At 40.4% G+C, this 14,423-nt stretch overlaps 1 protein-coding gene across 1 annotated transcript in view; it reads left to right on the plus strand.

Moving 5' to 3' along the window:
* KIAA0586 (KIAA0586 ortholog) overlaps nucleotides 1-6,181 on the plus strand; it is a 56,597-nt gene extending 50,416 nt beyond the window's left edge. Inside the window, exons 30-31 of the mRNA XM_026053756.1 lie at nucleotides 3,391-3,453; nucleotides 6,131-6,181. Of these exons, the coding sequence (XP_025909541.1) occupies nucleotides 3,391-3,453; nucleotides 6,131-6,147 (80 nt within the window). The 3' untranslated portion in view covers nucleotides 6,148-6,181. The remainder of the gene's footprint in view (nucleotides 1-3,390; nucleotides 3,454-6,130) is intronic.
* Nucleotides 6,182-14,423: the final 8,242 nt, after the last annotated feature.

Genomic DNA, 14,423 nt, shown 5'->3' on the forward strand with positions numbered 1-14,423 from the left:
CCCAAATCCTTTGTCCATCCCAAATCCTTTGTCTGAAGCAGGACTGCTGTTACAGCAGGAGGGAATGGAGCCCAGGAAATCTCTCGCCTGTTTGAGATACAGCTGCATCATGGTCTTCCATCAGCCTTTTAGGGGATATTAAGTAGCTTATAATTTCTTACACTGATTCTTTGCATGTTGTCCTCTTGCACCCATGACAGAATATAGTTTTTTAATAGCCCTGCAGCTGGGGGAGCAGTGGAACCAGACAGCACATGTTGCTTAGCGAGCAGGTATGGTGCAAACTTCACTACAGGTGGCTATTGAATAGAGGTTTGTTTGCCACAAATTATCCTCTGCTGAAATAGTGTGGACAGCAGTGCATCAAAAACTGTATAATAGCCATTGTCTTATGGTAATTCTGCTGCATATGCCACATAAATCTGAGCAGAAATTCTGAAGGAAAGGACTCTAGATCAATCCAGTGCATTTCCTGGCCACTATAATAGCATATAAAAGAACATCATACTTAGGAAATTCCCTCGCTTCTACCCATCTTCATTTTAAGTCCAAACTGGTGAGATCTTCACTTTCAAACCTATTGTAAGCCTAATTTATTGTGAAATGTTATTGAATTTGTTTATTCAACTTTAATTACTTGTGGAAATTACTTGTGTTGGATTAAAATGGAAGCATGCCATGCAACTCAAGAATTAAAAAGATGCTTTGATTTGCACTTGCTACATGGAGGATATGYGTGCTCTAATGCCTAGCACTGTGGTAAAATGTAATAAACTGGAGGTGGTGTTACTGCAATTATTATGTAAAAATRCAAGGTCTCAGTGGAGCCAGCCCTACTGGTAGGGTTGAGGTAAATGGTTCTGCATCATTTCATTATCCCAGAACTGAGTGTGAATTCCTGCTGGTGATCATGTAAGTCCATTTTCTTTTTGAGTTTCATTATTTTGCTTCAGATGCTGACATTTAAATGTCCTTTGGATYCCTAGACATGAAGGTGTGATTAACAAAACTGAATAATACACACACACACACATATTTTTTAATGCAATCGTACTTTAAAATTGCCTTGTTACCAACTTGCAGGTTAGATTTTGCAGGAACTGAGAATCAGCATGTAGGAGGTATTTATTTTTACTGAGTAAATAGGGAGAAATTAAAAGAAATATTAAATACACAATGAAATGTGCAGATTCCTAATTATCACCTGTCAAATTTTCATGATTCCACCAACTGTTTACCTAGGTTCTCTYGTGCATTTGGAGATGGTTGCCAGCTAGTTTCTCCCTTGTCCGCCCATACCTCCCTCCCCAAGTTGCACATTTTCCTGGTGTTTTTTGGAGATTTTGGGGCCCAACTCCTTCTCTTTTTTGCTCATTGACTTCCTTTAATTTCCAATAAAACCTCCTGCTTCAGGGTTTCTTGCAGACCCCTCCTCTAATTTCTCTCAGGGAAAATGGTTGCAATCAAGCAACAAGCAAATCCACATTGGAAAATCCCAGGCTTCTGCAAGGAGTATTCAAAGAGACTTCTCCTATGTCTTCTTAATAATTATTGCAGTTCTTTGGAAGGATGATTGCACTTCTTTTGGAAGAGATTTTTCTGGGAAACAACAGGAAGAAATGTGGCCAGGGAGTTGAACTGTTTGGCAATGAGAAAGTCTACAGAGCAAGATACGCCAGATCTAAAGGGGCAGAGGAGATTTTAGTCGCTGAAAGGAAATATTTATTTGGCAAACTCAGCAATCTCGTTCCTGGATGTTTTTGGAGCTGCTTTCTGTTTGCCTTTCCCTACTGGTCTCTTAAAACTACATTAGGATTTTGAAAAATCTTGATCTGCTTTATTTTATGTATTTCTAGCGTTTGTTCTGTTTAGTGTTGCTGTTGGTGGGAATATAATGTGTTTTGGAAAACCACTGAACCTTGAACTCGGCCTTGAGAGGAGGAAAAGTCATTTTCAAGTGTCCTGCTTTGAAATATTTGTTAGCTGCTTAGGCTATGTCCCACACTACTGACTAGGGATCTGGATTTATTTTCTTTTTAAAAATATTTATAAGTAAGATATGTGTTGAGCTTTAAACAAACCAACAAAAGGAAGCTGCGTGTGAATGCGTGTTTCTTTGCTGTGTGTTTGTGTGGRAAATTTCTGCAAATAGGTTGTGCCACGTGAAAAGTTGAGGTGAAAGCTGCTTTAATTTAGCTCATGCTACAGAGCTTTCTGTCCCTTTGGTGGCTCTAGAGGGTTTATGAGTTGGCTGCAACCTTTGAGAATGGAATTATTTTTCAGCTCAAGCAGTAGGCCCATGCGTTTAGATCCAGACACTTCTGTCTCTAATCCTGCAGATATCAGTCCATTTCTGTAAAACTCCTGATGTATTTTAATTGCAAATCCATCCCTTTCATGTAATTYGGCCCTAGAAATTTGGATTTGGTTGGGCCTTTCTGTTTGTCGTGAAGTTATGGACAGGCCTGGTTTTGAACTTCAAGGCTAGAGCTGCGTGCGCTTGCAGAGCACCTTTTTCTCCTGTGCTTTATGTTTCTGTCCTCATGGAAGCCCGAGGTTGGTGCCGGAGCTGGGGCCCTGCGCTAACCAGGGCTTTTACACAGTGGGAAAGGGAGAGTAAATTTGTCCAAATCAGTATAGAGACCTCAAGGGAGGGAGTGAAGAGGAAAAACTTTTCCACTTTTCAATGGTGGCCACTGATGGGACTAGAGGAAACAGCCACAAACTGAAGCACCAAAAGTTCCACAGGAATTAAGGAAAAATTTCTTGACAGTGAGGGTGCCCAAGCCTTGGCACAGGCTGCCCAGAGAGGCTTTGGAGGCTCCTGCTCTGGAGATCTTCCCGAGCCGCTTGGACGCRGCCTGTGCCCTGTGGTCTGGGTGACTGCGTGTACAGGGGATTGGACTAGATGATCTCTAAAGGTCCCTTCCAACCTTAAGGATTCTATGATTCTATGATAGGGTTATTAGAGAAACTGTTATGATCATTTCATTTCTGGGAATGTTGTATTCTTTACCATYGTAAGACCATGAGGCTAGCTTACCAAGTTTCAACTGTATAAGGCACTAAACTCCAGGAGCATTTAATTATGCACAGTGCACAGGCTCCATAGCTGGACATGGATTTGAACAGGAAATACTGTTTCTTATAATTAGCAACATGACTGATTTGCAGTGTATTTTCTCATTTTAGTTTAGCCTTCAGAGTTGCTTACATCAAAATACGTCTGTTTCTTATCACCGTTTGCTAGCCCAGTGAGTCTGGAGTAGCTTTGATTTGTAGGGCAATGGTGCTGCTTGTTTTTCTACTTGATGATTTGTCTGTGTAATAATACATTAGAATTTTTTTTTAACCTTTTGTTTTTAACCTTTTTTTACTTTTTTCGTGCAGATATCCATGGAGATACAGATCAGCTGCACGTTGGCACAAATATGCATCTCACATCTCTTACAGGTAAGAAGAGCAGGTAGAGTGTTTCTGTTAATTGTACTTTGGTCACTTTGGGGCTCATAGATATTCTTCTACCTACAGCCATCATTGCAGGAAGTTCTACAACTCTGTCTCCCTGTTAAAGGTGCAAAAGGTCCTTGTTATATCTCATATTTAAAACTTGTAATTTTTTTTAAGCAAGAAAAGGCAAAATGGGAGAACGATAGACAAAAGAAAAAAAATTTAAAGGCACTGTCTTGGATGGTTTATGCAATGCTGAGTTATAGATCTGCAGGTGCTGTGCTATCCGCAGTGCTCTGAGCACTTGAGATAATGCCATCTGGGGCAAGTTATTTGTTGGGACAGGACAGCATGAGAAACTTTGAAGTTAGTAATAAAAAAAATGAAGCAGCTGGAGTCTGGCAGAGGAAGAAACAAGCCAAGCATGTCAACCCTTGCTATTGAGGGAATAAGAGTATTGTATTGGAGTTTTTTTTACAGATGTTTGGAGGTTTATTCTTACTGTAGAAGTTGGCTGCTTTATCTTTTACGCTAGATTATGAGAGGGTAGAGGGAGGGTTGCTAAGGGTGATGATTATTTTTAAACTTTAGGAAATAATCCATCAGTAATTATAGTAATTATGGTTTTGTACAGAAACAATAATGTGGCCCATGATCCTTCAAACTCCTCCCTATTTATCGAGGCACATATGTCTACAAAGATAGCTCTTTTCACCAACAACGTTACAGTTCTGGTTTATCTCCTGATAGGTTAAAAATAGAAGTTATATTTAATATGCAAACACTGGCTTAAAGAAGTAAAGCACATGTTTTCTATTTGGCTTAAAAATCAGACTTGTTTAGTCTTTTTGTTTTGCCAAATAGAACAAAAATAAAAAAGAAAGGTTTTAGACATATTTCTTTGTTCTTATTGTTGCCATATGGTGCTAGTAACCAAACCTCCCTTCAGTGTGTTTAATTCCTTTTCCATTTGGCACACATTCGCAGTACACTTGTATATAACATACTCTCTGTGTGACGGTACCTCTCGGAGAAAAACCCTTTTCACAGGTCACCGGATGGTTGACACACCATTAATTTTTATGTTGCTGTTAAACAAAGATCTGGAAATTTAGTACTGTACATGAATTTGTTATAGATTGCCAAGCACAGGAAAAATTCCTAATCTGAAATCTGACCTTTTCCATCAGCAGGTCGCCAAAATGTTTTCAGTCATTGTTGAGTTTCTACCAGTCAAGGACCCTTATGCACTTATTAAGGGTGTCAGTTTTCACAGTTTATATGAACATATTCTATTAGACGGTGACTATGAATTTGGAGAGAGAAATGGAGGTCGACTGAGGTCGCCAGTTGCATTTATTGGATTTTAACAAGGAGAAATTTTATAAATACAGCTAAGTAGATGATGGCAAAATTGTTCTGAGTACTTCCAGAACTTCTATAGAGGAAAAAAATAGCTSTGAAGACGACCCATCTCCCTGCTCAGCCCTGCTTTATGGAATGTGGTGCGTTTTCTACTTTGCTTTTACTGTAGTGAAAGACTATAAGCATTATTGCGTATTTGCAGCTGAGAAGTTTAAGAGGAAAGTCTCTTAGTATGGGAAATAAAATGGAATATCACATTGGTGAAGGAGGAGCTGGGCAAAGACTGTACAAATGCTATCATAATGAACAGCCTAGGTCAGATTCAGGGATCAGTAAATACAGTAAATAGACATGCTTTATAGCATATATGTGAACATGAATACAAGCATTTAAACCTCTGTGCTTTTATTTGTGCATGTATTCACATAGGCATCTCTGAAAGTATAGATAAATGTGCCATAAAATGTATGCCCTATATACCTGCCAAGGGTTAGATAAAAGCAAAAGATGATAATGGTAGAGCAGATGTAAGAGTAACTTAATAGCTGTGTCTTTGGACCCATGTAGAGTTCTAGGACTAGGAGCCTCCTGTCCTGGAAACTTGCAGTCATGAAGCAAAATCTGCTGTGGAGCTGAAATAGGATATCCATAAATTTTTTACAGTTAAAATCCTGAAAATCTGGGTTTTATGTTTTCTTTGTGCATCTAACAAAGTTGAAGACTTCAGATTTCTTTTTTCTTCTAAGTCTCTACATTGGATATTTTCTAAGGATTTTTAAGGATAATTGGATAATCCATTGCCAGGTAACTTTTCTATTGAGACAGGTAGATGGAATTATTCTGTTGATTTCTTTCTGCTTTTAGCATTTTATATCCAACAAGAAATTGAAATGTAGTTTGTCTGGGAAATTAATATTAGAGTAAGCGTTAGGAATGTAGACTGGTATGCTATAGTCTTTCAGCACCCCACATTCAAATACTTGGGAAGTTACTAGAGACCTTTGGGAACATTCTTTTTTTATTTTTTTTTCCTCCTTTTCTTTTTTTAAACCTGAAAACAGCTGTTGAAACAATGACATCATAGAGTGTGGCAGGACTGTGGAAATTATTAACAAAGTAAAGCTTCGATAGCATCAAGCTACATATAGTGTCAGTGAATATGCAATGGTTTGCTTTGGTGTCGAGGGTGATTTACAGGCTTTCCGTGGGCATTACACATTCATATCTTCAYTGTGTGTCAGCTTCACTTCTAACCAAATAAACGTATGTGTTGTTCTTCTGTTCCCACTCTGAGTAACCTATTTTAATCCTGCAGACGTGGTTACAGACTAAGCTTATGGGAGTTCTTTTGGAAAAACAAAGCACACATGTTGTTTGCACATCTTTGGGATGTTACCATAAATGTGCTTTTGAGCAGCGTTCGGAAGATGTAGGACTTCTCGTGTGTGCTGATGGTGCGTGAGATTTGCCAACACAAACTTGGGCASCTGGGCTTTGTAGAGGGGGTCTGGGTGGGGAGTGCCGAAGGCTGCACCAACAGTGAGGATAGACCAGGGAAACTGTAGCCCTTGAATCCTGCAGAACGTGTGAGTGGTTGTCACACGCGGGTGGGGTGCTGRTTCCCTAGGGACACACAAATTGTCCCTGTGCTCTTGCTGCTTCTGCAGAGCTCTGCCTTCCCGAGATGCAAGGGGCTTAGCTGGCACACGTTGCTCCATGAACTGGATTTACTGTCTTTGGCCCCGTTTATTTTTGACTTCCCAGGCGGTTGGCAGCTGTCTTAGCATGACAAACACTGTATGAAATTTTATTTTAGCAGATTTTTTTTTGTTGTTGTTTTAATTAGTCACTTGAAGTGTGCTTTGCTACAAGTCAGATGAAAGCAGGTTACTGCTATGGTGACATAGTAGATAATTAACAGAGGGAAAAGAGAACCTACTTTCTTATTTTCCATTGAGAAACTAGAGTTTTAATTACCAAGGCAGCTGGSCTGTGCATAGACTTGTCCCCAGGAGAGTCCCACACTGTGTAGGGCCAGAAGGCTGAGACTGCAACAACGGAGAACGTGGAGGTGCCACCTCAGACTTGGTGGAAGAAGAACGTGGCTTGTAAAGCTGCATCTCCAGTGCAGAGCCTTGATGTTTTCTGTGGATGTAAGGCAAATACAGATGCACATTTGGATGGAATTTAGAAATACTGCCAGTGTCTGCAATATCTCATTTATTTTCCATGGAAAACATCAGTGCATGCTGGAAGCGGTTTTATGCTTACTAGAGATGATAAATAAATATATATATATATATGTGTGTGTGTGTGCACGCATGTGTGGTATGTTGGTATGTAAATACTTACGTTATATATTCGCAGATATTCATCCCTTTATTGTCTAATAAAGAGGACTGTGGTGGATAAAAGCACCCTGTGAACTGTTCCTCAAAGATATTGCCATATGCTGGTTTTGGACAGTGAGGGTTTCTGTGTCTTTATATTTCCATAAAGTGGCACAGTGTGGAGATGAATGAAATACAGTTAAGCGATGTATGTAGTGGACTGCAAATAATGTGTTCTATTCTGTTTTTATTTTAGGAAGGGATGCGGTCCTGCATTTAAATTCACCTCTTTCTGCAGCAAAGGTGTCAGTGAAGTTGCCTTCCATGAATATGGATAACCAAACTAGAAGCATCAGCAGTATGCATGGGGATTCAGATTCTTCAGGGGAAGATATATTCTAAAGCTTATGGCTTTAGATGATAGTTCCTGTCTGAAGATTTTATCACTGATAAATTTTGTATGCCTAGTATGATAGTCTGGATGTTTCATGAAAATATCTGTATTTCCATACTGCTTATTTTCTACTTTTTTCTTCTTATAACTTTGATATAATTATGATTGTAAATTTAGGCATTTATTTGTGAAAATATCAAATATTTTTAAACAAATAAAAAAGCTCCATCAGAATTATTGCAAACTTAAATAGACTTCACCTTTATTATTTCATGTACAAATTAATGTGGAAGTGATCCGTATTAAAATGCACGGTAAAATTTTCCTCCTGTTGAAATTAAAAAAAAAAAAAAAAAAAAAAACCTGCCCAGCACAGCATCAATACTGTCAAAATGGGGAGCCAAAAAAAATATATATACTTGAACCTAGGATTTGCAAGAAAAATGTTCTTTTAAAATACTTCCAGAGCTTGTTCATCTTTAGAAGACTGCCAGTAGAATAAGACAGTAGTTCAAAAGTGCTTGTAGAAAAGACCCTCAGTGTTTGTATTGTTTTAAGACACATTTATTTTTGTTATGATTACAAGAATTTGTCAGCGTTTTGATGTTTGTTTCCCTAAAGATGTTTCCCATCTTGAAACATGTCTCAGTGAGAGATTGTGAGCACCAAGTTATTTGCTTGCATTTGTTTTATGTAAATTCCTCCTTCTCATGAGAAGGATCGAGCTGCCGCAGTCTCAGCCCTCGGAAGCACAATGATCTCTAGTCAGAAAAACCATGGTAATAATTTAGCAGCAAGGGTGTCCAAACACACTATTGCTGCTCTCCAAAGAACTGCTTARTTCTTTCATTGCTTGAATCAGGTCCATGTGGTCTTTTAAGAAGGGCAAATGCAACTTTTGTTCTGTTCCTCATCCAATCCAACTTTTCATGGGATATTTATTAAAAATCCAAGACCGTGTGGCATTTTCAAAGACACTTACCTTGAAGTCATCTCTCAAAAGCTAAGAAAAATACAGTCCTTTTTGGTTGACTTGTACTTTGTTATGATATTTCAGCATATAACTTCATTTGCCACAGCTTTACTATGTCACCTGATGAGAGGCACTTTGTTGTTTCAGGTATTCGTAATTGTGAACAGTTTCCTTTACTCTGTTTTTTATGGAGCCTGCACTGATTTCATTTCTCCTTAATAGAGAAAGATTAGAAACTCCACTTGGTTTTATTTTGGTCTCATTGACTACAAGGTTCAGTTGATTTGGCTGCAGAATCTACAAGGATAAATGGAACAAGAGGGAGCTTGAACTATTCAAGGTCAGTCATAGTCACAGAATTCAATTTTATAAACAGTCTATTCAGCACATTACAGAGTTGTATTCCTGCCTGTKCTGACAGGCATGTAGAAAGTAGATTCATGTGTGTTTAGGGGGTAAAAATGTGACAAGCTTCATGCAAAGTAGAACATCACTTAAGTAAAAATGCAGATGAGGTAGCATAAATGAAAGTTGGGTTCGAACATACAATTTCATGAACAATTTCTCTAGTATAAACCTATAGATGTTCTCTGCTGCTGGTGGCTTATCATCATCTACTTGGTTATGCTGATGCAGCTCTCTGTGGAATGATACTGTAAATCAAGTTATTGACATGGTTAATGGTTTAAAAATAGCAATGTATTTCTGGTGAGAGGGAGATATTTGGGGTTTTTCAACCTGCATCASTTTGCTGCATCCTGGCATTAAAGAGATGCACTGGAGCGACTGACAGGAGAATGAAATGCAGTTGGGAGAACAAGAACTTCTTAAACCAGCTTTGCTGCAAGTGGGAACCTTTCTGAAACTAAGTTCTGGTAGTTTTGTGAATCTGCTAGCTTTTTTTGTGGTGCTAATCTCTAAATTAGGTCCTTTTTTGTTACGGTGCAAATAGCAAATGAGCTGTCCTGTTCTTGTGCCCAGAGCTGTAGGCCTGGATCGGAGCTGCACTTCGCTAAATACAGTAACAGAACTGAGAGCATTTCCAGCCAGCTGCCGAAGCAGGTATAAGACATGAGACAACAGATGGATACACAGGCAAGGAGAGAGGAGAAGGGAGCAATGAGACAATCCTGGCCAGTGGGAGAGGTAGTTGTCTCATTGTACTGGGAAAATATCTGTGTCAAATATTACTTTCTGCAATGTTGAGAGCGACCCGTGTTTCTCTAACTCACTTTTTGGGAACAAATGCATTTAGCTTGAAGATGTTGTCATTGCCATTGACTGACTCCTACAGAAATGAGCTAAGTGTTTAAGCAAATTGATGAGAAAATGCCTACTTAAGACCATTCTTCAGATTATTTTCCATATAGAGCTGTGCAGTTGGGCACAGGTTTATGCTGTCTCCTGACTTATGTGGCTGGTGGGTCTTTTTGGAAGCATTTTGGAAGCTTGGTGGTATGGTTCAAAGACGTGGTGCCGGTAGGGATTGCGCTGTGCCAGTGGGATGTGCCAAGTGTCCATCCCCACTGCACTGTTCCCATTCAAAGACAGTTTGTGAGAGGTGAAAACAGTGCAAATTGTTTGCTTCTCCTTCCCCACAACTGAAATACCTTGCCACATAAATATAAATAGACCTCTATAATTCTAGCACCTTGCATATACATYATATTGCAAGCAAATATTTCTAATCTTAGAAACAAGTTAAAGGCTGTGCAGTTTTTAAATCAGACTCCCCCTTTTGCCTTTGAATTGGAAAAAATGCATCTTCTAGAAATCTATATATATATTTACTATTTCTTACTTTTGCATTTAGTTTTATTTCAGATTCCTGCAGCTTTCCATAGTCTTAAATGGCAAGCACATGTTGTGTGAACACAGCCAAGCCGTGATAAGGAATTCATCTGTCAGTGTCTCCAATTTCCATTTTGTTTCTACAGCCTTTATGATTGAAAATGCACATTTCTCATGGGCACTCGCAGCACTGAAGCAGTATGATTTGCAAGCTTGCTAAATGGATTTCTTCCAAGCAAGTCATTGGGGTTTGTCATCAAAGCTTAACAGCATCAAATAGAATTCCATCCAGCAGAAGTATTAAAAAACCCCACCTCTATACAGCTGTATTTTTCAGTTATTTTTCAGCAGCATAGAGGTGGTGGTGGTGGAGTTATTGGGCTCCAGGTTTGTAGCATGGAAGCCAAAACCTTTGCCTTCTTTCTCAGTTCAACTGATTTCTTGGTGAGGCTTTCTTGAGTCTTAAGTCAGGGAACACTAAAATGAGAGTCATGGGTTGCACTTGCAGCATATTAAAGCAGAAAATGGAAATGGGGGAACTTTTAAAATTATTTTTTAGTTTTGGCAGGCCATTTTTTACTGTCTTTGGTAAGTAAAACATGGCAATTTAGAAATAAGGTACAAAAATCAGTTCTTTTTCCCTTCCTCCTATAAGTAAAAAGGAAGATGCAGTGTCAGGGTGGCAGTAGCAGTAGAAGGAATGTCCAGATCGGCAAGGACAACATGCGATTCCCAGCATAGATTGGGATCCTATTTCCTTGGAACTGTTGACTCTTGGGACAAGACTTCAGCTATAAACTGGTAGTTAGTTTGTCTGATGTGAGTGTCATCCTTCCCCTGTTTAAGTGAATTATGTTGTTTTTCAGTGTAGGTAGCAGAGAATTTCATGTGCAGACTTGATCTTACCTAAATTGTGGGAAATTAGACAAAATGCTGTTAACCTTTGCAATTTAGAGATGGAATTTGGGAAAACTGGCTGCTAAAAGTTGCTTGATTCCTTAGTGTCAGTYGATAAACTCTCCCCAGATAGGTACCTGTTTCTTAATACATGTACAGTTTTACTTCCCCTATAGTGTATCACTTAATAGCCACCTGTTTGATCACCATGTAAAAATCTGCCACTCTAATGATGACTTAGAGCTTATTTTTAATGGGTTCCGGGAGATACCTCTCACAGTGACCACGGATTTTGCTGGGTGAGTGGCATCCCGTCATTCTTTTTCCTTATTTCWATTCTGACAGTCTTGGAAATTGTCTGTGCTCTTCCTGCCCCACGTGCCCTTGGAGAAGGGCATTCAGCAGCCTGCATCTGTCACATAAACGCCGTCGTCCGTGCTGCGAAGCTGCTGCTCCTTCCCTGCTGTTCCCTTAATCAGCACCTATGGCAAAGCAGCAGGCACGGAGCCGCCGCTCAAACACGGCCCTCGCTGCGAGCCCCAGCATCTGCTTAAACAGCAGTTATGTCTGTTAATGTCAACGCTTTAATGCAGCTTCTTAGGCAGAGCTCCCCGCCACTGTTAGCAGTGTTTGTGCTCCCGGACCCAAATTAGCACCTGGGATGATGCTAATCCTGGATCCTGGTGGGAAATGATGACCAGGAGGGTGGGTAGGATGGTGACAGGTCCCCCTTCTGTGTTTGTAGGAACAGTTTTGCTCCTTCTTGTTGGATTGTCCTATGGGTGAAGATCCTTTGGGAATTGCTTTTTCTTTTCCCTGTACTATGCCAATATTACAGATAGTGACTACTAGATGCCAGCAAAGGACTGTTCATCCCGACACACCTGGTCTATTTTTGTTGTTATCTTAATTGCTTCCTTCTTGCAACCCGCACTCAATCTTTTCCGAAAAATTGGAGCCTTGATTCTCATTTTAAGAACTTGAGGAAATCTCCTGTCTCCCTGCCATCTYCCAGCTTCTCTCATCCGAAAGAATAAGCCCTGTCTCTCGCTGCCTGATGCAGCCTGAATTTCCTTGGGGATTATCTAAACAGTTGCCACGTGACCCATTTCTCTCCACCACTCCACGACGGGGAAAGCATAAATCATGTGTCCCTGCAAATAAACACAACTGGCAAGATGTTATTTTTCTCCGTCTGAAGTCACAGCACTTCTTTAATCTGCCGCCTCGTGGAAGCCTGTCTGCTCCGAGAAAGTACAACCAGTATAATGTATACACACTGTTCCTCTGCCACTTTTTGTTGCAAACTACAATGGAAATGCATGCCAGAAACATTTAAAGCGAGGCAGCCAAGTGAATACCTCGTACTGTTTTCACTTCTCCAACTTGGCTTTGAATCCAGAAGGCATTCCTGCCTGTAAGGAAAGGAGCAGCCAGCTAAGAAAGGGAAAATCCTCACCGTGAAATCCCAGCGGAGCTTAAGGCTCAGCCTTGTGACTTAGGAGYGTCGTGTTATTGTTGGGGGCTGTTGAGACATCACCCACGTTTGGTTTTGAAAATATTCTTTGTAAACTGGGAAAAGGTAAGTTCTGGCTTTAAAAAGTAAAAAAAATCAACTCAGAGCTGAACRCTTTAAAGTGCTTCAAAAGTGGAGATGTTTTTACAGTTAAACCTCGTCTGTAGTTCATTTAAAATAATCGTGTTTACATGGAGGTGAATTAGTGCACAGAGCTCTGCCARTGCCTCAACTGCAGTTAAAAGTACCCAGCCAAGAATTATAACCCTTCTAATTAAGTCTATGAAAGTTATGTTTGGAACATGTGCGAGAATCTGGGGATAGAAAGCCTGTTTTGGAGGATTAAAAAAGCCTAAACTTTTAATGGGTGCTGAACCTAGGTGGAATATTCTGGGGGAACTAAAGAGCAGGACTGTATTTTGACTTTCATCACAGAATATCTGTGTGTAGGTGAGGGTGGGATTCAAATGCAGATGGTCTGTGGACAGGTCCTTGAGCCATCCTGCCTCTTGGAGACATCTCCTTTGGACTGAGGTGCCTCTTTTCCTGCACCAGATAGATCACAGTGATTAACAGGTAGTAGAGATGCACTTGGACCAAGTGTCATTTTCTGATACCACCATTTGCCCCAGTGTCTCAAGAGCCCTCATCTTCCAATTCTTGTTTCTGACAGCKTTGAGGAGAGTTGGCTGCTCAGGTAAATATTTGGAGTTAGCAGTGACCTGGATGGGTCTTGGCCAACGTGGCACTGATCCACTCCCTTCCTTCACCCCCTGGTGAATCTCAGAAAACCCAAAGCACTTTATCCCTTACTTTAAGTAAGGACTGTCTGCTAGCAAGTAAAATGTACTTATGAGAAGYATTATATATCTGACATATATGTAATAAATGGGAACGTCTCTGGCATGTCTGTGCTATGTGGTGCTTCTCGGAGCCTGAGAAAGCATTTCTCTCACTATTTTTTTTTTCCTTTTTTTCTTTTTTTTTCTGGCAGGATTACTTCCCAGCTAAGCCTTKTGAGCAGTTGCAGAGAGGAAAGCCTTCCAGTTGTGCTTTGATGGTCAAAAGCATGGTTGCCTTGAGTGCTAGCTGATAGAAACAGTTTTATTTCAGGCAGCCTCTGCTGTTGCTTGCAGCTCATCAGTAATTGAAGCTTGTAGCTGTTGCAAGCCCTCCGCTGACCCTCGCCTTGTCTCCTATCTCTGTCTGCTGGTATTTAGCTGTTATCTGAGATGCTTTTCCTGCCCAGGCTCCCAGGCTGGGCCTGCTGGGCTGGACTATCTCCCTGCCAGCTGTGATGTGCTGCAGCACCTGCCCTTTACGGCTCCGCATGAAGTGGAATCCGGTGGCTGCTCCGGTCATCGTGGTCTTCATCACTAGCCTGTCCTGTGCTGGCAAGGTAACCTCAGCTGCAAACAGCTTCCAAACGCAGGCTAAAAAAGGAAGGAGTTGCAGGGAAAAGGGGAGAGGATGAGAAGGAGGGGTATAAATTATGCTGGCAAGAATATAAAGCAGATCAAGTAAGGGAGTTCGTGTTGGCAGCAGAGGGGCCCTGGGCTGGGCTCTCACTTGCTTTGCTCTGGATCAGTATGACGACAAGATCCATTTCTCCAAATGGAGCTAGGTTCCACTCGAGGAATCTGAAAAAGATCAAAGCTACACAATTTTATTACAGCAGTCTGCCTTTTTTTTTTTTTTTTTTTTTTT

Source organism: Nothoprocta perdicaria, unplaced genomic scaffold, assembly GCF_003342845.1.
Source record: "Nothoprocta perdicaria isolate Ctin4 unplaced genomic scaffold, notPer1 scaffold_118, whole genome shotgun sequence".
In the NCBI taxonomy this organism is placed as follows: Eukaryota; Metazoa; Chordata; class Aves; order Tinamiformes; family Tinamidae; genus Nothoprocta; species Nothoprocta perdicaria.